At 47.6% G+C, this 25,911-nt stretch overlaps 1 protein-coding gene across 2 annotated transcripts; it reads left to right on the forward strand.

Annotated features, from left to right (window-relative positions):
* Positions 1–1,655: 1,655 nt before the first annotated feature.
* Positions 1,656–24,240, forward strand: GGT7 (gamma-glutamyltransferase 7). Of its 2 annotated transcripts, none has more exons than XM_080814120.1 (15): positions 1,656–1,843; positions 8,024–8,259; positions 8,640–8,791; positions 10,046–10,163; positions 11,006–11,073; positions 11,286–11,359; positions 11,666–11,862; positions 13,922–14,009; positions 15,566–15,693; positions 15,862–15,950; positions 17,814–17,963; positions 18,082–18,199; positions 18,890–19,027; positions 20,150–20,249; positions 23,482–24,240. In XM_080814120.1, the coding sequence occupies exons 1-15, from the start codon at positions 1,675–1,677 to the stop codon at positions 23,643–23,645; spliced, it is 1,989 nt and encodes a 662-aa protein (XP_080670246.1). In that variant the 5' UTR covers positions 1,656–1,674; the 3' UTR covers positions 23,646–24,240. The 2 variants fall into 2 exon arrangements, with proteins under 2 accessions (XP_080670246.1, XP_080670247.1); XM_080814121.1 differs by having other exon boundaries at positions 1,668–1,843; positions 20,150–20,242.
* Positions 24,241–25,911: the final 1,671 nt, after the last annotated feature.

Consider the following 25,911-nt stretch of genomic DNA (forward strand, 5'->3'; position numbering starts at 1 on the left):
GGCAATGGGCACACAGTCCTAGTATAGATAGTCATTCTCTTCCGCTTCCTCCCCTCCTCAGGCCCCAGCTCTAGGCAGCCCTCTCCTATTCTCCCCCCTTCTCTCCCCAAGCCCTTCTTCTAAGTCCTAAAGCTGTTCTCAATACACTGCTGCCTCCTACTGTCTACAGGTGGCACTGCAGCTGCTGGGCCCATAGTAGATTTTCAAACAGTCCTGGTTATTACCTCTGAGCCTGGCTCCTGGGTTTGGGGAAGGAGAGGATGTGTGCCCAGGGGCTTGATCAGACCCTTCCCTCTGCCTGTACACTGTGCAATAGAAATTTGGGCAAGAGACCTCACAAGAGAGGGAGCCCCCCCATCCTTAGAGATGGGGTAGTAATGCAAACTATAGTGTAGCTGAAATTCCTCAGGGTGGGAAGAGAGCGGATTGCGTTCGACGAAAGGAGAACGCACTAGATTAAGGAAATAATGATAATGATAATGATAATGACATTTATTAAGTAGGTGTCACATACTATACTAAGCACTTTCCAACATTTTATTTAATCTTTGCAACTATCTGAAATGAATACTATTATTTTCTCATTTTACAGATGAGGAAACTGATACTCAAAGAGATTAAATGTCTTGCCTAATATCGCACCGCTCGTAAGTGGTAGTAGAGGGACTGGAACCCAGACACCTAGACTACAGAGACCCAATCCTCTCCCATTTATCACCCCCCCACACACACACACACTCCACCCCACTCCTGCCATACCTCAACACAGTTATTTCTCCAAGTGTCCTTTCCAGAACCACATCTAAACCTCTTAAAATGATGGTAAATATCCAGATTCCAGAAACCTCATCCCAACCTACAAATCATGATCTCTAGGGTGGAATCTGGGGATCTGATTTTAAAGATTCTAACACAAACTCAAGTTTGGACTCACCGTCCTATGCTAATAGGTCAGGGGTCCCAGAAGGGGTTGACTGAAAGAGGAATCTGAGAAGTGCTGGATGTCGGGGGATAGATCTGATGTCTGAGGAGAGACACCCTAGGAGTTATCTCTAAGTGAAAAAGCAGTCTGGGGATGAAGCAGGGGTGAGGCTGAGGTTGCGCGTGAAGGCGGGGTCTCATGAAAGAGGGGTCTGGGGTCGGAGGAGGAGTCTGAGATCAGAGTAGGATCTAGGAGTCCAAAGAGAGGTCTGGGGTCCGAGGTCAAGTTTGTGGTCCGAGTTTGGGATCAGAGACAAGATCGGGGGTCGAGGCCAGATCTGCGTTCAGCGGAAGGATCTGGGGGTTGAGGAGAGAGTCTGGGGTCTGAGGCGGATTCTAGCTCAATCTGGAAGGAGGAAGGGGTTTGGCCCCCGGGCTGCATAAAGTGTCCCAAGCCACTAAGGTCGCGCTTGCAGCGCTCTTCTCCATCCCTCCCCCACACCCTCCGCGCTTTCTCCAGAACCCGCCGCCCTTCAGGTTCTCGGTCCACATGGCACTCCGCCCACCTGCCGGTCCACTGCAGGCTGACAGCGCTACGGGGAGGGGTGTTCAGACAGAGTCCGACGCCCGCGGGGGATGTTGTGAGGCGCCCCCTCCTGGCCGCCCAAGAGCTCAGGCCCCGCCCTCCACCCGCCCCCGCCCCCGCCGCTCCACTTCCGGCAGGCGCTGCGTTGCTGGGGGGCGCGGGCGAGGATGGCGGCGGAGAACGAGGCCAGTCAGGAGAGCGCCCTGGGCGCCTACTCGCCTGTGGACTACATGAGCATCACCAGCTTCCCGAGGCTGCCGGAGGACGAGCCGGCGCCCGCGGCCCCTCTGAGGAGCCGCAAGGACGAGGACGCCTTCCTGGGAGACCCCGATACCGGTGAGGCCCGCTGGCCCCGTCCCTGCCCCCTGGGACGTCCCCGGTCCTCCTTCATCTACGCGGAGCGTCACCTCCAGCTTCCATCTCCCTAATTCATCCCCTTCCTCCTGGACCTCTCCCTCCTCCCTTGTCTCCGTTAGTTATCTAGTGGGGATGGAGATGCATTCCTGCCTTGGAGGCTTAGGATGCGACAAGGGAGAATGATGCCAGGAACTGCAGCAGCGGGGTTTGGGGTTGCCTCTCGGGAAGAACCAACGAATACGGAAGGAAGGTTGGAGGGGAGAATCTAAGGAACAGCTGTGATCACCCAGAAGAGGCCGTCCGTTAGTCACAAAGAATAGGGTAGGAGAAACCAAGTCAGACTGCAGCAGGATGGGTAAGGCTAGGTCTTGAGAAGAACTTCCCCACAGCCAAGGGTTGTGGGAAGGAGAGACCTTAGCTGAGAATCTCTTCACATCCCGGGAGGGGTAAGGAAAATATGATTTACATCTCTCTGTAAGCGGTGGATATTGGGAGACAGGGGGATGGACTGCATGACCTCTCAGAGTCCTTGGGGACTAGAGTGCCTTCGTTGCCCTGTGGATTACCTCACCCCTCCCGGATCCATGGATCAGGCCAGGATGTTAGTAAGGTACCCTGCCCCCTACGAAGCAGGCTCTAGAATTTTGCTGTGTTCTCAGCCTTTGAAGGGACTGCAAAGGGTGGGAGTAGGGAGGGGGGCACAGGGCTTGGGGCAGACCTAAGGGCCAAGAGCTCTCTGAGCATTTCTTCCCTAGGGCTCTTCCTCCTATCCATGTGCCCCAGCTCTATCCTCTTCTCCATTTTTCATCCTCCATCCCCCATCCCTCTTTCCCTCAACGTCACTTCCTGGCATTAGAGCATCCCTCTGCTTCACTCTTCCTCCCAGTGCCTGTACTTGAGCCTTCTCCCTTACCAGCCTGGCAGATCCTGCTTCTCTGACCCAGCCTTCTCTAGCCTGGCCCTTCTGTAGCTATTCCCAGCCTGACAGCCCCAAACTCTTTCCCCCTTCACAATTTTCCAGTCAACTGGCCCTTACTAGCAGCCCTTGCCAACCTAACTAGACTGTACCCTACCTGGAGGAAAGATTAGGGAAAGCTGGGGAGGCTTATGGGCATCAGATATTCAAGCTGTAGGTCAAAACTTCTTTTCCAGCGAGAATAACCCTGGAATAGGGAAAGTAGTGGAAAGATGTGTCCTGGTGGATGACAGCCTGAAACCAGGACCTTTTTCCAGGGGTCAGGAATGCTATTTCTGGTTCCAGCACTGCCTTGACTCACTGTATGACAGTGGGCACATCTACCCTGACCTGGGCCTCAGGTTCCTCTTCCAGCTCTACTGGGAATGCCTTATCTCTCCTAACCTAGAGATTGGAAGCCCCTGACATGTTTTCTCCTGGCTCCCTATAAATGTCCTAGCAATTATCAAGTCTGTGATTATTTGAGCAATCATGTGGTTACTCCATGTCTCTAAGCCCTATGAAGACAGGATTGTGACTGGTTTTTTTTGCCATCCTTTCTCCAATGTCCAGTACAGTGCTAAGTGCTCAATAAAAATTGTTGAATAAATAAATGAATGAGAGAGATCTCAGGATGAAAGAATAGCAGGGGAGGGAGTTCTCAAGCCTCAGGGAGTACCTTGGAGAATTACAACAGGTTCTGCTCTCAACTCTACAAAAATCCAGCAGATACCCCTGTCGCCTGAGTTTCTGGGAATCTGCACCTTATGCCACGGTTGTGCACTAATGTTCCAAGGACCCTTACCATCATATCTATGTAGTCATTTCAAAACTATGTCTCAGACCATTACTTCTAAGCCCCAAGGTTCCTTTAACCAGCTGGACTAGCCTGTTAACTAACATGATCTCCTATGTTCTCAACCTGGAGGTTCTACTTACTAATATTGCCCCATCCTCTTACCCAGTACCTTGGTTGTGCCCAGCTAGCCTCTAGCCTGCCGCTCCCCAGAACCAAGTGCCAGCTACCCCACAGCAGACCCTCTGGAAAATGGTGACCACTCCAAAGTTGGGGAGATTCTTGACTCTCTTCTGAGCTCTAGGTCCATGAGTTCTTCTCTGTCCCAGGCATCGGCCCCTAGATGTCCTACAAGTGCCTCACCTTCTGGATGTACTATGCTGAATTCATCTCATCCCCAAACCTGCCCTTCCCCCAGTGTCATTCTCAGTTAATAACACTGCCGTTCATCCAATCTCCAAGGTAGAACCCCAGGAGCTACCCATGACTTCCTTCCTTCCTCTTACTTCCCAAAGTGATCAGATGCTCTCTGTCCTCCTAAGTATCTTGCAATCCATCTCATCATCCCTGCCATCACCACTGGAGACTAAGCCCCCATCCTCTCTTACCTGTATTACCCATAGGCTTCTTGATACTCCCTGCCCCCTCCCTGCCCCCTGCCCCACCAACCCCAATCTATCTGCCACCCTGAACTTCTGGTCATGTTATTCCTTGGTTCAAAAAAGTCTTTAATGATTCTGCCCTTAAAGGAATAAGCAAGCCAGGGATCCAACCAAGATCTCTCTCCTTATCTCTAGAATTGCCAAGTCAACTCTGTTCAGGATTCTTCTGTCATAAACTGTCATAAACTCAGTTAAAACTGACCTAATCTTAAAAGAGAATTTTATTACGTAGCATAAAAAAATTCAGGGATGTGGGGCCTGAGGCATAGCTAGATCAAGGTACCTAAAAAGGAATTGTCTTTTGTCTTTTGCTTTTCCTTCCTTTTTATGGTCTTCATCTTCAGACAGCCTCTCATTCTGTAGGGGCAAGATGCACCCAGTAGCAGCAGGTTTACACCTTACCATATTAATACTCTAAACAGAAAGAAAGCGTTTCTCTTTCCCAATAGTTCCAGCAATAGAACTAAGTTTGAGTCTCATAGACCTGGTGCTGATCACATACCTGTCGCTGAACCAGTCACTGTAGAGAGGTACCTGTTATGGGCTAGGCCTAGGTCGTATACTCACTCTGGTCAGGAATGAGAGAATAAGAAATGAGAGAGAGGAGATGATGCTTTGAAATGGAAAATTGATTGGAAATGGCATCTAATCAAATAAAAATCAGATGCATACTAGGCCAGTTGCTTCCAGACAACTTCTATTGGTGTCCCACAAATTCAGGATTACCAAAATTAAACTCATCGTCTTTCTCCCAAAAGACTTGTTTCTTCTGATTCCAAACTCACCTTTTCCCAGTGTCCTGCTGTTGCTTTTACACATCAGTAAAATCAATGGTATTATTGCCCTAGTGCTTACACAGTAGAGTACTCAGTAAATATTTTTGTTGAATAAATGAATAACTTAATGATTGACTGATGGGATAAAAAGTCTTGAATAGGTCCAACTCTGATGGAGCTATATCACTTCCCCTCTTGGTCCCTCATAGCTGATTAGAGAAAACAGATTTAAGGACAAGTACCTGGAAGTATCAGCTGGAATTAGCTTGTAAGGTTGGTTTTTGAACGTGGAAATGACTCCTGATACCTTGTGGAGCAATGGAAAACAGGTTTTGAGTTACTTTTGCTTCTGCCATTTATTCATTTTATGATGTTAAATGGGCAAGATCGCCTTTTCCAGCCTTAAATTTCCTCATCTGTAAAATGGAGAGAATAGGCCTATTTCAACAAGTTATGGGAGTGCTTCAATGAGGGGAATGTATGGAAAGTGCTTGGAATATAGTCACCATCAATAAATACAAGTTCAAAGCCATTTTCTGCACTTCTTTTGAAACCTCTAGGGACCAAGGAGAATTCTTTGCCTGCAGTAGGTATTTAACATGTTTGTTGAATGAATTCCAGTTTTTTTATAGACTGTGTGGTGCTGAGGGGTAGAGGCAAGCATGATCAGCTGAGGGAGGCTTCCAGAAGACAAGTTTCTTTTTTTAAATAAAAATTTTAAAATAAATTACATGTTTATGGTCCAAAGGAAAAAAAAAGAGAGAGAGAGAGAGAGAGAAAGAATACAATGAGGAAAAGTAGAAGACCTCTTCTCCATTCCTATCTGTGCACAATTTTTCCTCTTTATTTAAAAATATGTGTGTTAATTTAGGAGCGCCTGGCTGGCTCAGTCTGTGGAGAGTACAACTCTTGATCTCAGGGTTGTGAGTTTGAGCCCCATGTTGGGTGTAGAGATTACTTAAAAAAAATAAAATAAAATTTTATATATGCATTGATTTTGAAAAAAAAAAAAGAAATATATATGTACTAAAAATTTCAAAGAAAAAATTCTCCTACCCCATCTCATTCCCACCTTCAGTATCTTTCCCCAAAAGTAACCACCGTAAATATTTTCTAAAAGTTCTCTATATATGTATGTGGCTTCTTATTTACACAAAAGAGGGGAGTGTGGATTATAGAGGGCCTTGAATGCCAGGTCAGGGAGCTTGGATTTTTATCATGTTGGTATTGATGAACCATGATAGTATTTCAAACAGGAAAATCTAATAGTTTTCAGCATCATCCCACAGACTTTTTAAAGGGGTTATACTCCTAGTGTATAGTAGCAAGTGCTCAAAAAATATTTATTGAATGAATGGACTTTTTAAAACACATTGTACATACAGCAAGGGTATTACAGTCAAGGTACCAGGCGATTTCTTTACTTTTCACAAATACACAGGACCTTTAGAGAACTGGTTTCAAGGCTAGTATAACCCAGAGGAGGGAAACTATGGGAGGAAAGAGGGTCTCAGCTGTGGTCAAGGTGGAAAAGGAATGGAAATAACTAGAGGGTGCTGGTAGACATCGTCTCATGGAATCCTTACACCCATTTGGCCAGTTAGGGATTAGCTCCAGTATTAGGATGAGGAAAGTGAGGCTCATGACTTGAAGTGACTCATTCATAGTCACCCAACAAGTAAGGGGCTTTGAGGTCTCCCCTGTCTCCACTCTTACTGTCCTTAGACTCATTCTTCAGATAGCAGGCAGAGGGATCTTTTTAAAATACAAAACAGATAGTTTCTGGTTCTTGCTTAAAACTCTGAAATACCCTTCCATGGTTCCTAGGATTAAATCCAAGCTTCTCGGGGCGTCTGGGTGGCTCAGTGGGTTAAAGCCGCTGCCTTCGGCTCAGGTCATGATCTCAGCATCCTGGGATCGAGCCCCGCATCGGACTCTCTGCTCAGCAGGGAGCCTGCTTCCTCCCTTCTCTCTCTGCCTGCCTCTCTGCCTACTTGTGATCTGTCTGTCAATTAAATAAATAAAATCTTTAAAAAAAAAAAAAATCCAAGCTTCTCACAAGGTCCACAAGGCCCTGTGCACCTGGCCTAGCCTCCACCATACTATTCTTTCCCCTTGTTCACTACACCAGAGCCACCCAGGCCTCGGTTTTGTTTGTTTTTTCCTATTGCACCAAGCTTATTCCTACCTTAGGGCCCTTTGCACCTACTGCTCCTTCTTTCTGGAACACTATACACACTCACTTCTTGGTCTTCATATGGCTAGCTCCTCATCCCTTAGTTCTCAGCTTAAAAGTCACCTCCACTGAGAAGCCTTGCCAAATCCCAGCTAAGCAGCCCCCAGCACACACTCATTGTTTTCTATCGTTCCATCCTTCTTTTTCTTCATAGCACTTGCTGCAAGTTATAATGATATACTCCTTTGTTTATATGTTTCTTTTCTTTTCTTCTACTGGTCTGTGAACCTCATGAGGGCAGAAACTGTCTATTCCTTTCCCGTAGGAGCTAGCATAGAGACAGACCCATAGCAGGCCCTCCATATTTGTTGAGTGAGTGAATGGACAAGCCAAGCAAAATTGGAAGCCAGGGTCTGTCCATTCAGTTTATGTAGCTACTTCCTTGCCACAGCAGGCTGGGCCCCAGCTGGAGCAGGATCAGGTTTCTAGGGAGGGCCCAAACCCCCTCCATTCCAGGAAGTGTTTGTCCTAGGTCCTGAGTGGGTCTCAGGTCTCAGAAAGTTTGGCATAGGGGCCAGCCATCCAGCCCCCTGCCTCCCAGCTGAGGGCTCCTATCTCTACTCAGCCAGGACTGCCCCCGTCCTGTTCTGGGGTGCGTTGGAGAGACACCAAAGGGCCAGCAGTACTGTCTAGTGGGGTTTGCTTAACGGGGGCGGGGAGAGGAGGGAAGCCAAACAGCGAGTGGGGGGCAGGGCCAGGTAAGGTGCCCAGACCCACCTGGTTGCTGCCGACAGACCCGGACTCCTTCCTGAAGTCAGCGAGGCTGCAGCGGCTGCCATCCACGTCGTCGGAGATGGGCAGCCAGGACGGGTCCCCACTGCGGGAGACGCGCAAGGACCCTTTCTCCGCGGCAGCGGCCGAGTGCTCCTGCCGCCAGGACGGACTCACAGTCATTGTCACAGCCTGCCTCACTTTTGCCACGGGTGTCACTGTGGCGCTGGTCATGCAGATTTACTTCGGAGACCCTCAGGTAAGGGGGTTGGGGCTGGTGGACCGGAGAAGGAAACTGGAGAAGAGGGAGGGGGAAAGCTCTTGAGGAGACCGTGGGAACTGAATTGCTTGGATTGCAGACTGGCCGAGTTGGGGAGGGAGCCAGCAAATGTTAAGGAGAGAGGGCAATGGGTCGGGAGAGGAAGGTCCCAAAGGGAGGAGCTCAGGGTATGAATGGGACAGAGCAAGGAAGGGATCTGACCAAGTAAGAGGCACTGGAGGTGATCTAGGAAGAGTCATAAGGGACAAGAAGGCGGGACTCCCACCCCCGACACCAGTGGAGGTTCTGGGGTTGGTGGAGGTGCCTTAAGGAGGCAGAGGTCTCCTACTGCCCCCACCTCGCCCACTTTCCCTTCCCAGATCTTTCACCAGGGTGCCGTGGTGACAGATGCTGCCCATTGCACGTCGCTGGGCATCGAGGTGCTCAGTAAACAGGGATCTTCTGTGGATGCCGCTGTGGCAGCAGCCTTGTGTTTGGGGATTGTGGCTCCGCACAGTTCTGGCCTAGGCGGGTAAGGCGCTCCCAGCTGTGGAGGTTGGGGTCCCCCAGGCCTACTTCTGTGTTCTGGTCTGTAGGCCTCATGTGGGGGTCTTCGAGTTTGACCAGAGGGGCAGCTGGGCCCTAACTCCTTGCATTTTGTCTTTCTACACCCAATTTTACCCCCTTCTCCTTACATGGAGTCAGAGGAGGTGTTATCACAAGCTTGGTGTTTTTGTTTGTTTGTTTGTTTTGTTTCTCCGTAACTCGGTGAAGGTTTTTATAAACTATAAAGTAAGGTACACAGGTGGGGGTATACTGTCACTAATTAAGGCAGGAATACTTTAACTTTTAGGGTTTACAAATCCTTAAAACAAATCCTGTGAGCATGATGAAAGCTATGGACCCTCCATCCTCCAAAAATATACCACAGGCTGAGAACTCTTAAAACAGATTATAAACCAGCCACCCATAGACCATACCTACCACAGAGATTAGTTTGGTTTCCACACTTAAAATTATTAAAAATTTGTTTACTATTTTTAAAAAGTTGAGAATTTTCATAAAAATCCAGATTTTCAATATCTCTGGAACCATCTGAAGACCTGGTAACACTGGGCCCACATTCCCACATGGCTGCAATTATCTGGAGCTGAATAGCACGACGGGACTTGTGGTGTCCAATTGGCCATAGTTCCTACCACTCCCTATTGTTTATCTGTCCTGCCTTCCTTATTATGTTACTTGGCTGCAGGCCAACCATCTCAGATGCAGCTCCCATCTTAGGTGAAAACAAGCCACAGAAAAGGGACAAGCTGACAAAGTCCGTATCTTGGCTCCTGCAAGACCAGCCCTGCAGGACCTACCAAAGAAGGTCCCCTTTTGGTTGTATACAGTCCATCCTTACATAATTCAGTCCTGGGAGAGGGAGTCGGGGCATATGGTGGAGGCAGGTGCAGGAAGCTGGCCAGGGTCCAGCTGTGGTCTAGGGTGGGGACAGGAGGTAGAACATCTTGCTCTTCCAGTCTCTGGGTTTTCCCTAATCAGGGATTAAAGTCTCCAGTAACAGGCCAGAAGAGGTCCATGGTCTCTGGGTCCCCAACCCCCTTGATTTCATTCCCTACCCTCATATAGTGGCTAAGTCTCCAAATCCCTGCTAGAAGGGGCTCAGACATCTGACTCCTGTGACAAACAGCCTACAGCCATCACCACTGGGGATGAAAGAGTGGCAGGTTAATTGTTTAGAGGGGTAGTACCTTATCAACCTCCCCTTCTGTGTCTCTCCCAGTGGGGGCGTGATGCTGGTCCATGACATCAGAAGAAATGAGAGCCACCTAATTGATTTCCGGGAGTCTGCACCAGGGGCCCTCAGGGAAGAGGCCCTGCAGAGATCCTGGGAAACCAAGGTGGGGACCCTGGTGAGAAGAGAGAGTCCAGGGGTGGTCTCCCTTCACTGCCCTTCTGCTAACGCAAACATTCCTTTTTTGAGTAATTATTATGGAAGTGAGGAAAAGAGTGAAGCAAGACACTCTTAAAGCTATGAAGGAGATAGGCAGTCCCCCAGATAAAATAATGAACCGAAAGTTGTGTATGGTTGATAACAGGCAATACAGTAGCACCTTACTTCCCTGGCAACCTGGCCTATCAGGAAGCCTGAGCAGCCTGAGAGTTTGCAAAGTTCCTGCACTATAACTCACACATTTCATTCGAAGCCTGTTGACCATAACTTTCCCAGCACACAGCATATTGGAAGATTAAGGAGGAACTGCAAAAGGCAAACCCACTATCCAGAAGAAATAGAATAACTTGGAAAAAGAGATATTTGGTGCAGTGGCAAAAGCCAAACACATGCCTGAGTTAGCACAGCTGAGTAATGGTGATGTGATCATGGAAAGGTCAAATGAAAGTCCCTTGTCTATTATTTTAAAAGGTAGGAGTAGATATAATCCAATGTAGACAGGTTTCCATCTAAATTGGTCACATCTTGGCTCTTAAAAGGGTTTGCTTAATTTATAAATCACTCAACTATGATAGATAAAGGAAGCCTTTCTGCATTTGCTGATAGTAAGTCAGGGAAATGGGAGGGATGCCTGCTTGGGGAGAGCTTGTCCCTCCTCTGGGATACTTGGCCTGTGTCTTTCCCCTGTGCCAGCCCCCATCCCTGGCTTGGGGCTCTGCGGAGTTCAGCCCAGCCCCCCCCTTCCAGTGACCTGGTCTCCTCTCTCCCTCGCCTGCCCGCCTCGCCCAGCCTGGGCTCTTGGTGGGGGTCCCCGGAATGGTGAAGGGGCTACACGAAGCTCACCAGCTCTATGGCAGGTAAAGACCTTCCCCCCTGGGGACCAGGGGCCTCTGCCTGCATCTCTCCTTGGGTGGCCTTTTCCTACCATCCTGGATTCTTTCCTTCCCAACTCCCCCTCCTAATATCCCCTTCCCTTGCCAGGACTCTCCTTCCCAGGAACCCCCTTTCCCCCAGGACCCCTCCTCCTCCCCCCAGGATCTCCTCCACCCCTGCTCTCCGGCCCCCCCAGGCTGCCATGGTCCCAAGTCCTGGCCTTCGCAGCAGCTGTGGCCCAAGATGGCTTCAACGTGACCCATGATCTAGGTCAGTGGGGCCTGGGGGTGGGGGAAAGGCATGAGGTTGATGGGAAGGGGAAGGGGAACCTCTAAGATTTGGGGCCCAAGCCAGAAAGCACCTCTCTTACATTTGCTCCTTTAGCTCCCTCCCCACCCATCCTACCCTCATAGGGATGCAGCCTCAAATGAGGGGATCTGAGAAGGGCCCATATACACCCCCCACCTCCCCCATAACATGCTCCTGGGGGGGCTAGAGCTCTTAGGGCCAGCCACTCAGCCACTTCACCTATGACGCATCTCAGCCCCCTGCCCAGCTTCCTGTCCTTGCTTACAGCCCGTGCCCTGGCCGAACAGCCTCCGCCCAATGCATCTGAGCGTTTCCGTGAGACATTCCTGCCATTGGGCCACCCGCCACTACCGGGCTCACTGCTGCGTCGGCCTGACCTGGCTGCAGTGCTGGATGTGCTGGGCACCTCTGGCCCCGCCGCCTTCTACGCAGGAGGCAATCTCACACTGGAGATGGTGGCTGAGGTGAGCACTTGGGGAGCCCCCCTGCCCTGAAGGACCCCACTGCAGGGACATCCTCCCTTGCCTTCCCTCTCTGTCTTTCTTTCTACATAAATGTACTGATGATTCCATTTACTTAAGATTCTCTAATGGACAAAACTAACTTCTGGTGGCAGGAATCAGATCAGTGGTTGTTTGGGGTGGGGGCAGTTGACAGGATGCAGCACAAAGGACCCCAAGGATGATAAGGCTGTTCTATCTTGACTGAGAGAGGTGTCCTTGGGCCCCCCAGGGCTGGTGCTAACCTGTGCAGAGCCTTGACCTGTCCCTCCCAGGCCTGGCAGAGACCCAGGATCAGCCTCAGCTTTCCCAAGCCCACAATCCCACCCTGCTCTTGGGTTCACTAGGGACTGAGGGAAACCTTCCTTCACTGGTCGCTATCGGGACTGTAGATATTGACACAAGGGCTTACAAAACAACCCCAAAGACTCTTAATCTGAGGTAGTAATGGGTTCTGAAAACTGTCGGTAATTCAAAACTCCAAATGGAAAATTATTTTCAAGGTAAGGATACACAGACCAATTCTGTGATTCTCTCATCTGTACCATTGGGGTGATTATATGTTTCTCTGCCATATGGTTGTGGGAATTGAGTTGGCCCATCATTCATTCTACATTCACAGATTGCTGTTCTATGTCAGAACCTATGCTGAGTCCTAGAGGTATGGTTATGTGATAAATGCCCATCTCAGATGGACTTAACTGGGAAGTCCAGCAGAGTACTGGCTGTAGGTCTGCTGGGTCCAGAGTTCCATCCACATTGCCAGGCTGTGGTCTGTCTCTCTCTCTTTATGTCACGACTCTACTTTCTTCTGTTTGAATTCACTCTCTATCAGATACTCTCCACACCTGCTCCCCACAAGCCATCCTTCCAGCAAACCATCCCAGAGAAAGAACATTTCTCATTCCAATAGTTATAGCAAAAGCCTCCAGGTTATGTCTCATCAGCCTGTTATAGGTCTCGTGACTATTCCCAAACTTCCCAATAGGTCTCATGACTATTCCCAAATCACTGGCATGGAAAAGGAATGTTCTGATTAGCTACACCTGAATCTTCTGGCGAAGGGGAAGAAGGAGATTCAAACAAAGACTATATAAGCTTAAAAGGAAACAAACAAACAAACAAAAACAACCCAAAGTTGAACACACATGAGCCAAGAAATTCAGTGTGTAGTTCACTGCGAGTGGATTAGAAGTCAGGGGTTTCAAGTACTAAAAAATTAAAAAAAAAAAAAAAAGAGAGAGAGAGAGAAAGAGAGAAGATTCCTAGTGGTTATGCTAATTTAGAAATGAAAATTACCATGCTGGAAATGATGAGCCCACCGATTTGTACAAAATTGGTTCATTGGTTAGTAGAGTGCTTAAGTTATATCCAATGAGGGTCATTCCTACCATCCAGAGTTCATGGTTTGGGAGTGGATTTAGTTAATTGTAATGAAATGAAGAATCCAGTTTTGATATCTTATAAGCAAATTCTGCTGTAAGTAGAAAATGTTCCTTTTTCTTTTTCAAGTAATCTCTACGCCCAATGTGGGCCTCGAACTCAGGACCGCAAGATTAAGAGTTGCATGCTCTACCAACTGACCCAGCCAGACATCCCAGAAAATGTTCCTTTTACATAGGCAGAGAAGGTAGTATGCTCAAGGCCATGGAGTCATGTGTTCAGAAACTGTAGGTCACTCCAGGTGGCTGTACAGAGCTCGCCAGGGAATAGCAGAACATGAAGTGGGAGAGATGGTGAGGGCCAGATCACAAAGGGCCTTGGATGCCGATCTAAGGAGGTCATTCAAAGAATGTCTGATACATAGCAGGTGCTCAGTGTTAGTGATTTTTCCCCTTCCTTTTTCCCGGGGTACCCAGGGCTAGCAGGGTCTCTAAAGGCCATGATGGAAATTGCAGAAAGCACTAAAGTTACAAACATCAAGTCTGTCTTTGATTCAAACACATACCATAGGCCAAGCCCACATGCTCACAGTTTTGGTGTGTGGCTCACAGCTGTGGTGGGGTCATTCTCGCCCCTGCAGGCCCAGCACGCAGGGGGTGTCATAACTGAGGACGACTTCAGCAACTACAGTGCCCTCGTGGAGAATCCTGTGTGTGGCGTGTACAGAGGTGACCTCTCTCTCAGCTATCAGGGTCCCTGCTCAGGAGAAGCCTCCCAGTCCATGGCCACCTCCTTTTGGCCTAGAGACTCCTCCCCATTTCTCAGGAGAGAAACTGAGGCAGTGAGCTTGCCTGGGCAAGCCAGAGCCAGCCCACCTTCTAAAGTAGTTGTGGGGTCAGTTACCCCAAGTATTTAAGATATGGGGTGAGAGGTCTAGTCAAAGGCTCAGGCCTGAGCGTTGGGGTTCTTGTCATAGGTTTTCTGGTTTGGACTCTGTGTTGCCTCAGCCCCACTCTCAATGCCCTGTACTTCCTAAGAAGAATTCATGAGTCCATCTAGCTTTGTATTGAACAAACTTTTCAAGACAATTATAGACCTGTCCCCTCATTGTTTCAAAAGGAAACTAAGGCCAAGGGATGGAATGGAACTTAACCTAGCAATCTCAAACGAGCGAGGAGCCCAGAAAGCTAAGCTTATAACATGGGTGAAGTCCATGTTTGCTGAACCCAAAGTGGTGGGTTCCTGGGTCCCTCAGAAGGTTCCCAGGTTCTCAGATTCTCTCCTCTCTAGGAGGTCTGGATCACTTCAAGCCCCGGAAAAGTTCCCCTCTGAGTTCAGGTTTCCAGGCCTCAACCTCTAGCCTGATTATTCTACCAGAGGTGATGGTATATGGAACAGAGGAAGAGCATAGCTTTGGAGCCAGGAAGACCTGGGCTTGAGTACCAACTATCCCATTCACCTTGAACAAGTCACTTTACACTCTGAGCCATGGTTCCCTCCTGAAAATGGAGATAATAGTGGTGCCTACCTCTCAGGGCTCCCATGAAGATTTGAGGAGATGATGTTGAAAGCTGCCCTGATCAGAGTAGATACTGAATGCTTATTTGATTTTACATTTCTCCTCCCCAGTCTGGGTTCTCTTGGCAATGCCAGTACCTTGAGTGCTCTGGGTTCCCTTTGTCTCCTGTAAACTTGGACTAGCTGCCTCTCTGTGTCTCAGTTTCCTCACCTGTAAAATGAGGATGATAACATTACCCGTTGTGAGGATTAAATGAGTTAATCAGTTAACGTTATACGTAAGGTACTATCATTATTACTTCAATGTCCAAATATCTAGTAATAGGAGCCTCAAATAGGAAGAGCTGGTTGTCGCCCCCAAGAAGTTTTGGGGGTCATGGGACCATAAGAGGCCCTGAGTAGTATCCTGGCCTGTGGGGGGAGCTAAAAGAAGACACATGATAAGCCAGGAATCTGGACATCTGGACACCTGTCCCTGTTCTGGCTACAGTGTGACTCTGGGCAGACTACAGTCCTCTTGGACTTTAGTTTCCTTGTGCAGAAGAGGAAACTGAAGGAAGAGTGTTCTAGGTTGGAGTCCTGGCCTTGCCCTTGACTTATTGAGAGAACTTGTGTGGGTCCCTTTGCTTCTCAGTACTTTGCCTCTCAAGGCAGGTTCCTTGTCTGATGAGGGGCCAATGCAGTAGTCTCAGTCTGCGTGATGGTGGAATGTGGAGATGCTTTGACCCCTCCCCTGCCATCCAGTCATTTCTTTTTTTTTCCTCAGGCCACCTGGTTCTCAGTCCCCCACCCCCGCATACGGGTCCTGCCCTCATCAGTGCTCTCAACATCCTTGAAGGCTTCAATCTCACCACGCTGGTTTCCCGGGAACAGGCTCTTCACTGGGTGGCAGAGGCAAGGCCGACCCCTCCACCCTGCCCTGGGTCTTGGTACACTGGGAGTGGGGGGATGGGCTACTGCCATGGGACAGGACTAACCTACAAGTTTTCTCACATGAGGATCATTAGCGTGGGTGCTGGGAGGAGCCTGGCAGCCTCTTCCACACTCCTGTTACATTTTCAGACCCTGAAGATCGCTTTAGCCCTGGCCAGCAGACTGGGAGATCCTGTCTACGATTCTACCATCACTGAGAGCATGGATGACATGCTCAGGTGGGTCCTAGGGCAGGACCCTCAGGGTGGCAGAGGTGGTGGTAGGTATGAGGAAAGGATCAGGTGAAAAGCAGCTGGTAGAGCAATAAGACCTGGAGTCCCAAGTCAATTTCAGCTCAGTTACACCTCAGTGTGACACTGGTTGCCTCTCCCAGCACTTACCTCAGTTTCCCCATTTGTATGTTGAGTTAGTATGCATCACTTGGCTCTTAAAACTTTCTGACCCTAGCAGGGCACATATGTGGGCCCACCTGTGCCCCCTTTTTAGTGGAAAAAGAAAGCTTAAGAACAATGAAAAGTCTCCAAGCAAATACCTGAGGTGATGAAGATTTTTACCATAATGTCTCCACATTAGCAGCATAACACTGTAGTAAGATTGTGGGCTGTGGTCAGACTGACTCAGTTCAGAACCCAGCCTCACGATCCACTAGCTAAGCAGCTTTGGGCAAGTCACTTAAATTCTGTCTCAGTTTATACAAGGGGGCCTGACAATGATGGTGCCAACCTCATGAGGTTGTGGTAAGGATAAAATAAGGTCTACATGCAAAACACATTGTGTGGCACATAATAAATATTCAACAAATAGTATTAGTAATTGGAAATACGGGTGGGTAAGAATGGTTGCTATTTGATTGCTACTCTGACTGACTGAAAGGCTAGCTAAGGGCAAAATCAGAACCCAAAAATATAGTTAGCATAAATTTGTAGTATTACTCAAACAACTCTATGAATAAGTTGAAAACAATGAAACTAAAATGAATAGGTTATAATTAAAAAGCAAAAAAAGCAACAACCAAAAATAGTAAGCAGTTCAAGGTCACAAGGATAAGGGCTAAAATCAAAGCCTCTGTCCCCCCACCCAATCCACTTGAAACAAAGCCCTCTGTACCACTTCTGCGTGGCCTCCACAAAATTTGTGGTTGAAAACGGAATGAAAGTCTTCAGTAATCCTTGGTAACTTGTCACTCTAATGAACTAGAGTCACCAAACTAACAGTCATTAAGTAAGAAACCCTCAGCCAAAATTTAAAAAGTCTGGAGAATTACATGTTGTTTTCAGCCTAGCTCTAACACACACACACACACACACACACACACACACCCCTATATTAAATTCACCCAAGTAATTCTTCCAATAGTTATTAAGGGTTTACTGTATGTCAAGTCTTCCTGTGCCTTGAAAAAGAATTCTAATAGTAGATAAGATCCCTGTATACAAAACCCTCCTCTGACTAAACTCTTCATAAAACTTCAGTTCGAGGGGCACCTGGGTGGCTCAGTTGTTAAGCGGCTGCCTTCAGCTTAGGTCATGATCTCAGGGTCCTGGGATTGAGCCCCACATTGGGCTCTCTGCTCAGCGGGGAGCCTACTTCTCCCTCTCACTCTGCCTGCCGCTCTGCCTACTTGTGCACTTTCTATTTCTCTGTCAAATAAATAAATAAAATCTTTAAAAAAAAAAAAAACTTTAGTTCGAAACTACAAACATTAGGTTAAATAAATTCTGTTTCAAAACAAATATTATCTGAGCATCCACTATGCCTCAGGTACTTTCAGAGAGAAGATTAAGTGAGTAAATAAAGTCAAGTAACTAAAAGACCCTTGATTTAAGCACTAAATAAAAGTTGGCTCTAAAAGAGAATCTGGATAACACCTAAACGAACCCAGTCAGTTCAACAATGATTTCCTGGATGTTTCCCATGTGCTCAGAATGAGAGATTTTGCTCTCACAGACCTAATAGTTCCGGGGCGGTGTGATGGGAGGGAGACGTTAATCAAATAATTGCACAAACAGACATCACAGTGTGGTAGGTGAGGTGTAATGAGAGCCTGCTGGGTATTAATCTCCTACCCCTTGTCTTTTCAGCAAGGTAGAAGCCGCCTACCTCCGGGGCCACATCAATGACTCCCAGGCGGCCCCTGCCCCACTCCTGCCTGTCTACGAGTTGGATGGGGCTCCCACAGCTGCTCAGGTGCTGATCATGGGCCCTGATGACTTCATTGTGGCCATGGTCAGGTACGCCAGCTCAGACACAGAACCCGGCACTGGAGATCATCTGGACCAGGAAGAGGTGGGGGCCAGATGGGAATGAGGGTGACCTCAGGGCTTACCTGGCTCCAATCTCTATCCCCAGCTCCCTGAACCGCCCTTTTGGCAGTGGCCTCATCACCCCCTCGGGGATCCTGCTCAACAGCCAGATGCTAGACTTCTCCTGGCCCAACAGGACTGCTAACCACTCTGCGCCCAGCCTGGTATGGCCTTGCATCCCTTCTCCCCTGGGGACCTCAAGGCTAGGTAGGAGGTACAGCAGTATGGCTGCTCCTCCCTCCCTACTTCCTCTAGAAACTTCTAGTATAAAGAAAAGGAGCCTTAACAAGGTGTCTGGTTCACCTGCAGCCCAAGTCTGGGGCTTGGGCCTGAAGAAACCCCATCCCATTCTGTCCCTGTCTCACTATGTGACCTGGGGGAAGTCTTGCCTCCCTCTCTTGGCCTCAGTTCTTTCATCTGTACAATAAGGATATTAGCCCTTATCTGATGCTTTGGCACTTTTCAGTGCAGTGGTCTACGATTTTGTAACGGTGAGCTGATTGGCCTCAGCCCTCTTGTTAGTCAAAGGAGGAAGGAGGTAGGAATTCTGGTCTAGTTGGAGGCCAATGCTCTTACTCTCAGGGCATGCTGGGGCCCTGCCAGGACAATGAGAGATAGGGATGACCAGGGTGGAGATTATCCTCTTCTTCCCTTTAGCCATTTGTCTTGGCTTGGTACCCTCCCCTCACACCCATGGTAGCCCCATAACAACTCAGTGGGTCCACATCCACCCCAATTATCCAGGGACCCTGCCTGTTTCATAGACAGCAAACTGTGGCCTGGGAAGGGACCAGTCTCCCATGAAAAGCTGCCCCACCTGTTATCTCCCTGTGGTCTCGGTGCTCTGACAACAGGAGAATTCGGTGCAGCCAGGGAAGCGACCACTGTCTTTCCTGCTGCCCACCGTGGTCCGGCCAGCGGAGGGGCTCTGTGGGACCTACCTCGCCCTGGGGGCAAATGGAGCTGCCCGGGGCCTCAGCGGACTGACCCAGGTGAGGTTTCCTCCATGGTAGGCACTTTGTGGCCAGCAGCCAAGCTGTGGCCTAAACTGTAGGTGCCCTCGTGTCTCTGGCTTGGTCTCATCCCTAGCTCAACAAACATAAGCCGAGGCTACTGTGACAGGCCCATCCTGGGTACTGGGGGCATAGGCTATGCTGAGTTTCTTAGCCAAAATGGAGCCCTGAAGCTCCCTGTCTTCTAGGTTGGATGGGCAATCATGGGTTGGTGGAACTAAGAAGTGATTCAGTACCTGGGCTGCCTAGGTCTGTCAACCTCAAGTCCCATGATTTCTCTGCTCAGCATCTGAAGAGACAAGCAGCCCTCTTTAGAGTCTGATTTGAAAGGAAGTGCTCTCCAGAATGTCTCACAATAGTTACAAGAATGTTTTGAGCCAGGCACTTAACGTTGGCAGGTGGTGAGTTAAGTAACCTGAGCTTTGGAATCAGACAGTCCTGGGCCCCAACCCAAGTGCTGCCAATTTCCAAGTGCATGATGGGGCATTCGCTTAACCTCTCTGAACCTCAGTCTCCTCATCTGTAAAGTGGATGCAGTAACAACAGCTAACCTTTATGGAGTTCTACTAAGCACCAGGCATGGTGTTACATGTGCTTGCTCTTTTAGCCTTCCCAACATTGGGAGAAATCCTTATTTCCATTTTGTATATGAGGAAACTAAAGCCCAAAGAGGTTAAGAAGTTAGGTCCAGTTGAGTAAGAATGGGCAGAGAGTTTGTTTTGAGAGCATTCCCACACTCCTAACCTCTAAGCTAAAAGTACCCATGCTGTGCCCTAGACTACTCCAACTGTTAACCCTGTCCTGGCCAGGGAGAAGGGAGGAGAGCCCCGGGCTAGACACAAGAGACAGACTGCCAGTGGTACCTCTTCCTTGGCTCTCTCTGAGCTCTAGAGTGAATTACTTTCCCTTTCTGGCCCTCATTTTACCCTTGTATGAAATGGGGACAGTCATTACAGGCCTGCCTGTCTTGAGGCTGTTCAGATAATACTCCTAGAATAAGGGTTCCAAAGAGTAAGAAGTCTGGCCCAGGGGTGAGATCTGGGGAATCCTGAATCCCCATCCCTGGGGCAGCCCTGACTTCTACCCCTTGGCTGCCCACAGGTTTTACTGAATGTTCTGACCTTGAACCGGAACCTGAGTGACAGCCTGGCCCATGGCCGTCTGCATCCAGACCTGCAGTCCAACCTCCTGCAGGTGGACAGTGAGTGCAGAGCAGAGATCCCCATGGGGTGGGCAAAAAGCAGGGTAGAGAAAGGGGCTCCTCCCAAGGGTGTCCCTGCCTCCACCAGCACAACTGCTGCCAGTGAATCTTTGGGCTCTTCCAACTAACTCCTCTGGGACAGTGAAAGATCTGGGGACTGGAACCAGATCTGTCATTTACTGGTTGTGTGGCCTTGGGAAATTCATGTCTCCACTCTGAGCCTCAGTTTTCTCATTTGTAAAATAAGATACGGTTTTCATTCTGCAAACCATTCATTCATCAGTTTGTATGGAATACCTACGCTGTGTGCCAGGCATTATCTTAGGTGCCGAGGATATGGCATTTACAGACAGACAGGAAAATAAATAATCAAAGCAATATAAGAAAGTAAAGTAAGTGCTCTGCAGGCTGACATAGAGACTGACTCAGTGACTAGGGAAGTCTTCTCTTTGGTGACATTTAATCTGAGATCTGAAGAGTAGGAGGGAACCCACCGTGCAAAGAACTGGGGCAGGTTTTGTAGGCGAAGGGAACAGATGCGAAGAATTCAGGGCAGAAATGGGCTTGGCATGTTTTAGGAGTAAAAAGTAGACCAGGGTGAGAGTGAGATGAGGCCAGAGAGGCAGGTAGGGACCAGGTCGTGGACTTTGTAGATTACAGTGAGAAAATAGACTTTCCTCTAAGAAAGGTGCCTAATTTTAGACACAACTTAATTTTGTAAATGGGAAAGTATGTACAGCTTTGAGGAATTTTTATTACAACAGACGATGTATTATGCAAGTTCAAAAGGGATAGAACATTGAATGAGACATGGTTCTTGCCTAGTTGGTATTATCATCTGCATTTTACAAAGAAACTGATACCACAGAGGTTAAAAATCAGTCAATGAGTGGCAGAATTGAGATTAGAACATACACCTAGCTGATACCAAAGACTCAGTTTTTTACCGCGTGTCTCCTAGACTGAAGCACGTTAGAAGTCACAGACCTAAATACTCAGCAGTCACACCCTATGGTCTGGCTGGTAACACTCTGGATCCGGCATGATGATAATGAGGCTATCTCAACTAATAACTTCTGATCTCTCCTGGATGTGAGGCTCTATGCTGAGTTACTTGGGCCAGGGTAGGGGGGAGGGTTGGATTTGGTTCATCCTAGCCTCCCTTAAGGAGCTCACAGTCTAAGACAGGGACATGAGGAGTAGAGGCTTAGTGAAGGGAAAGTTCATCCACTAGGGGCTGTGGGCTGGGTCCTGAAGTGTGATTAGGTATTTTGCATGTCCAGAACTCAGAATATTCTGGACAAATTGTCAAAAGCCAGAAAGAATGGCTCAGAAAGCAGCCAGGAGGCCTGCTGTCTCCTAGAGACATTGTTTCCTAAACTTAAGGATTTATCCAGCACCTTCATGAATTTTGCCATATTTACACACCATCTGAGCCATTATTTACATATGTACCTCTATAAATGGACTTCCTTTCCAGTGTAAGTATATTTTATTTATTTTTTATTTTTTTTAAAGATTTGATTCATTTATTTGGCAAACAGAGATTACAAGCAGGCAGAGGGGCAGGCAGAGAGATAAGGGGAAGCAGGCTCCCCGCCGAGCAGAGAGCCTGATGTGGGGCTTGATCTCAGGACCCTGGGATCATGACCTGAGCCAAAGGCAGAGGCTTTAACCCTCTGAGCCACCCAGGTGCCCCGTAAGTGTATTTTAAAGGTAAATCCAATATCATAATCACACATGGAAAAGTAGCATCATTTGCCACAAATAAAAGATAAATAGCTACTACAAAGTCAACTATTTGTAGATCTTCCATGAATATGCTGCTCACAGAACACTCTGAGCCCTGCTCTCTCTACTGAAGAAGGAGGTTAGAAATGTTAAGGTCCAGACTAAAACTTAGTCCTTGCCATCATCTAAAGGATTGAAAATGAACTGTAAAGGAAATATATGTTTGACTTGGTGATTCACTGCTATTCAGTGTTATATCTTTACCTCAAGAATTACCCTAAATTATCCCATCTGCAGAAATAAGAAGGCCAGATCTTTATTAAGGAGCAGTAAGAGGTGAGGTTACAGGGCTTATCCTGGAGGTTCTTGGTAAGAAGCATGGGCTTTATCCACTTGACTGGAGGTGGGATAGACTTGAAATGTTTTATTTAGGGGAAATGGATTGAAGGGGGAAGAATTTAAGTTGGGGAAACAGAGGCAACTAGGATAAAGGACCAAGCAAGAAATGGCGAGGGCCTGAACTTACGTTAAGAGGGTGGGGATTTCTTTATTTATCCATGTAAAGGCAATGAGGATCAATGGCCAACATCCTTGCCTTCAAAACACTTATAATCTAATGGAGAGGACATAGTAAATAAATTAATAAGTAAACAAATAGCGATAAGTACTTGGAAAGGAAACAAAGCAAGGTGAGGATGACAGGGCTTCTATTTTAGATAGCGGTCAGGAAAGTCCTCCTCGAAGATTGGAATGAAGTAAGGAAGCCGGTTTTGTGACAATCTAGGAGAAGAGCATTCCAAATAGAATTTGTGCAAAGCCCTGAGGCAGGAGCATATTTAGCCTACCTGAGGGACAGCAAGGAGGCTAAAGCAGAGTTAAGGGAGAGAATGGAAGGAAGTGAGGAGAGGAGTTTAGGGAGGTAGTGAGGTCCCAGATGATGTTGTGCCTTAGACGCCTTGGTAAGGACTTTGGATTTTCTTCTAAGAGTCATCAAAGATGTTGGAAGTTTTTGAGAAGGGGAAGTGAGTGGTCTGACTAATGGCTTAAGAGGATCCCTTTGGCTCTGTGTGACTAGGCTGTACAGGAAGCAGGACTGGAACCAGAAAGACCAGTCAGTGGACTATGCAGTAATGGCTGCATTTTGGCTATCCTGGCAAGTAATGATGGCGGCTTGGCCTAGGCATGTGGTGATGAAGAGCCCATAGCCCTTTCTTTCAATATTAAGAATGAAAATATATTATTGATCACATACTATATGCAGCATTCTGATCTCTGTGCTTTCTGTATTTTATCTCTTTAAATCCCTACAACAATTTCATGTGGTAGGTTCTCATATAATCCTCATTTTATGCATGAGGAGACTGAGGCTCAGAGAGGTAAAGCAGTTTGCCCAAGGTCATACAGTGGGCATCCAGGACCAAGATTCAGGTCTGACCATGGGACTCCTGAGCCAGTGCTCTGAACACTCTGAATGTGTATATGTTGGGGGGATGGTTTTCAGGTGAGTTCACAGAGGAAGAGATTGAGTTCCTGGAAGCCAGGGGTCACCATGTGGAGAAAGTAGATGTCTTATCCTGGGTCCACGGCAGCCGGAGAACCAACAACTTCATCATTGGTGTGAAGGACCCTCGGAGCCCAGACGCAGCTGGAGCCACCATCCTGTAGAGCAGCGGGGTGGGGCGGGGGTCTCTGTTCCCCCGCTTTGCATGTTCCTAGAGTCCCTCCTTCTCCCAGGTTTGGTCTCAGGGGGACCCCAGGGATGCCCTAGATCATGGGCCAGAGGGGATACTTAACAAACCCTATCCCAGAGTAACTGGAAAATTCTCTAACCAGAAGCCTGTGGTGGTGGTGATGATGGTGGTGGTGGTGGTGGTGGTGGTGAGTGTCAGTGTCCACAACCGGGCAGGCAGTTCCTTGAGGAGTCAGGCTGTCTGTCTGTCTCCTTTCCCTCAGCCATGCTGGCCCTGAGCTTAGGGATGTGCTTGCAAACCCTTCTCAAGGGTCCTCACAACCCCAACATCTCCAGTCTGGCCTGACCTGGACCTTGTCTTCCAGCTCTCTTCTCCTGTCCCCAGCCTCATTTCTTAAATGACTAGGATTTTTTAAATGGACCATCCTGGGGAGGGGGTGCTCCTCTCTTCCTCCCACCAAGTTGAAGTGGGGCCTTGCATCTGGGGGGGGCAGGTTGTGGGTACGGGTGGGGGTGGGGACCAGCTCAGGGGCTTCCATTTGCAAAGGGGAATTAAAGAAAGACTATTGCTTAACCATGGCTCTGGATTGATTTATGTTTGGCTGTGTTGAGAGTGGGAGCAAGTGAGGTGGTGCAAAAGCAGCCAAAGCTATTTGTTTATTATTTGTTTCTTAAATTGGATATTTTGGGTATTTCCTTCATGTTTTGATTAAGATATGAAGCTTTCTGGTTTGAAAACTTACTACGGGGGTGCTGGCTGTCTCAGTCGGTACAGCCTGCAACTCTTGATCTTGGGGTCATGAGTTCAAGCCCCACATTGGGCATGAAGCCTATTAAAAATAAGTAAATAAAAACATAAATGTTTTTTAAAAAGTGAAAAAAATAAACATTTAAATCAACGTTACAGTATTTAGAAACAGTTTGGTACTGGCATGAAGCTGAACATACCAATGGAATAGAATTGAGAGTCCAGAAATAAGCCTAGATATCTATGATCAATTGAATTTTGACAATGGTGCCAAGAGCATTCAATGGAGAAAGAATAGTCTTTTCAACAGATAGTGCTGGTACAATTGAATATCCACGTAAAAAAGAACAAAGTTTGACCTTTACCCCATATTACGTACAAATAGTAACACACAATGGATCAAAGACCTAAATATAAGAACTAAAACTATACAAGCCTTAGAAAGAAACATAGGAGGAAATCCTCATGACTTGAATTTGGCATTGGTTCTTAGATATGACACCAAAAACATAAGCAACAGAAGAAAAAATAGATAAATTGAAATGCATCAAAACTAAACACTTTTGAGCATTAAAGGGCACTATCAAGAGGGTGAAAAGACAAACCCCCAAATGAGAGAAATATTTGCAACCATGTATCTGATAAGGGTAGTACCCAGACCCTTATCAGGGGTGCGCTTATAAAGCACACTTCAGTTCAACAACCCAGTTAAAAGTTGGGCAAAGAATTTGACTACACATTTCTCTAAAGATATTCAAATGACCAATAAGTCTATGATAAGATGCTCAATATCCTAAGTTAATAGGGAAATTCAGGTCAAAACTACAATGAAATAAATACCACCTCACACTCACTAGGTTGGCTATAATAATATTTTAAAAATCATTTTTAAAGGAAATGTTGGTGAGGATTTGGAGAAATTGGAACCCTCATAAATTGCTAGTGGGAATATAAGGGTGCAGCTGCTGTGGAAAACAGTTTGGCATTTAATGGTTAGAATTATCATATGAGGGGCGCCTGGGTGGCTCAGTGGGTTAGGGCCTCTACCTTCGGCTCGGGTCATGATCCCAGGGTCCTGGGATCGAGCCCCGCGTCGGGCTCTCTGCTCAGCGGGAAGCCTGCTTCCCCTTCTCTCTCTGCCTGCCTCTCTGCCTACTTGTGATCTCTGTCTGTCAAATAAATAAATAAAATCTTAAAAAAAAAAAAAAAGAATTATCATATGACCCAGCAATTCCACTTCAAGTTATATACCCCCAAAGAATTGAAAACAGGTGTTCAAAACAAAACTTGTACACTAATGTTCCTAGCAGCACTATGCACAAAAGGCAAAAGGTGAAAACAACCCAAATGTCCATCAGTGGATGAATGGATAAGCAAAACGTGGTATATTCATACAATGGAATATTATTTAGCCATAAAAAAGTAATGAAGAACTGATACACGGTACAATAGGAGTGAACCTTGAAAACATTATGCTAAGTGAAAGAAGCCAG

This window comes from Martes martes (genome assembly GCF_963455335.1).
Source record: "Martes martes genome assembly, chromosome: 9".
In the NCBI taxonomy this organism is placed as follows: Eukaryota; Metazoa; Chordata; class Mammalia; order Carnivora; family Mustelidae; genus Martes; species Martes martes.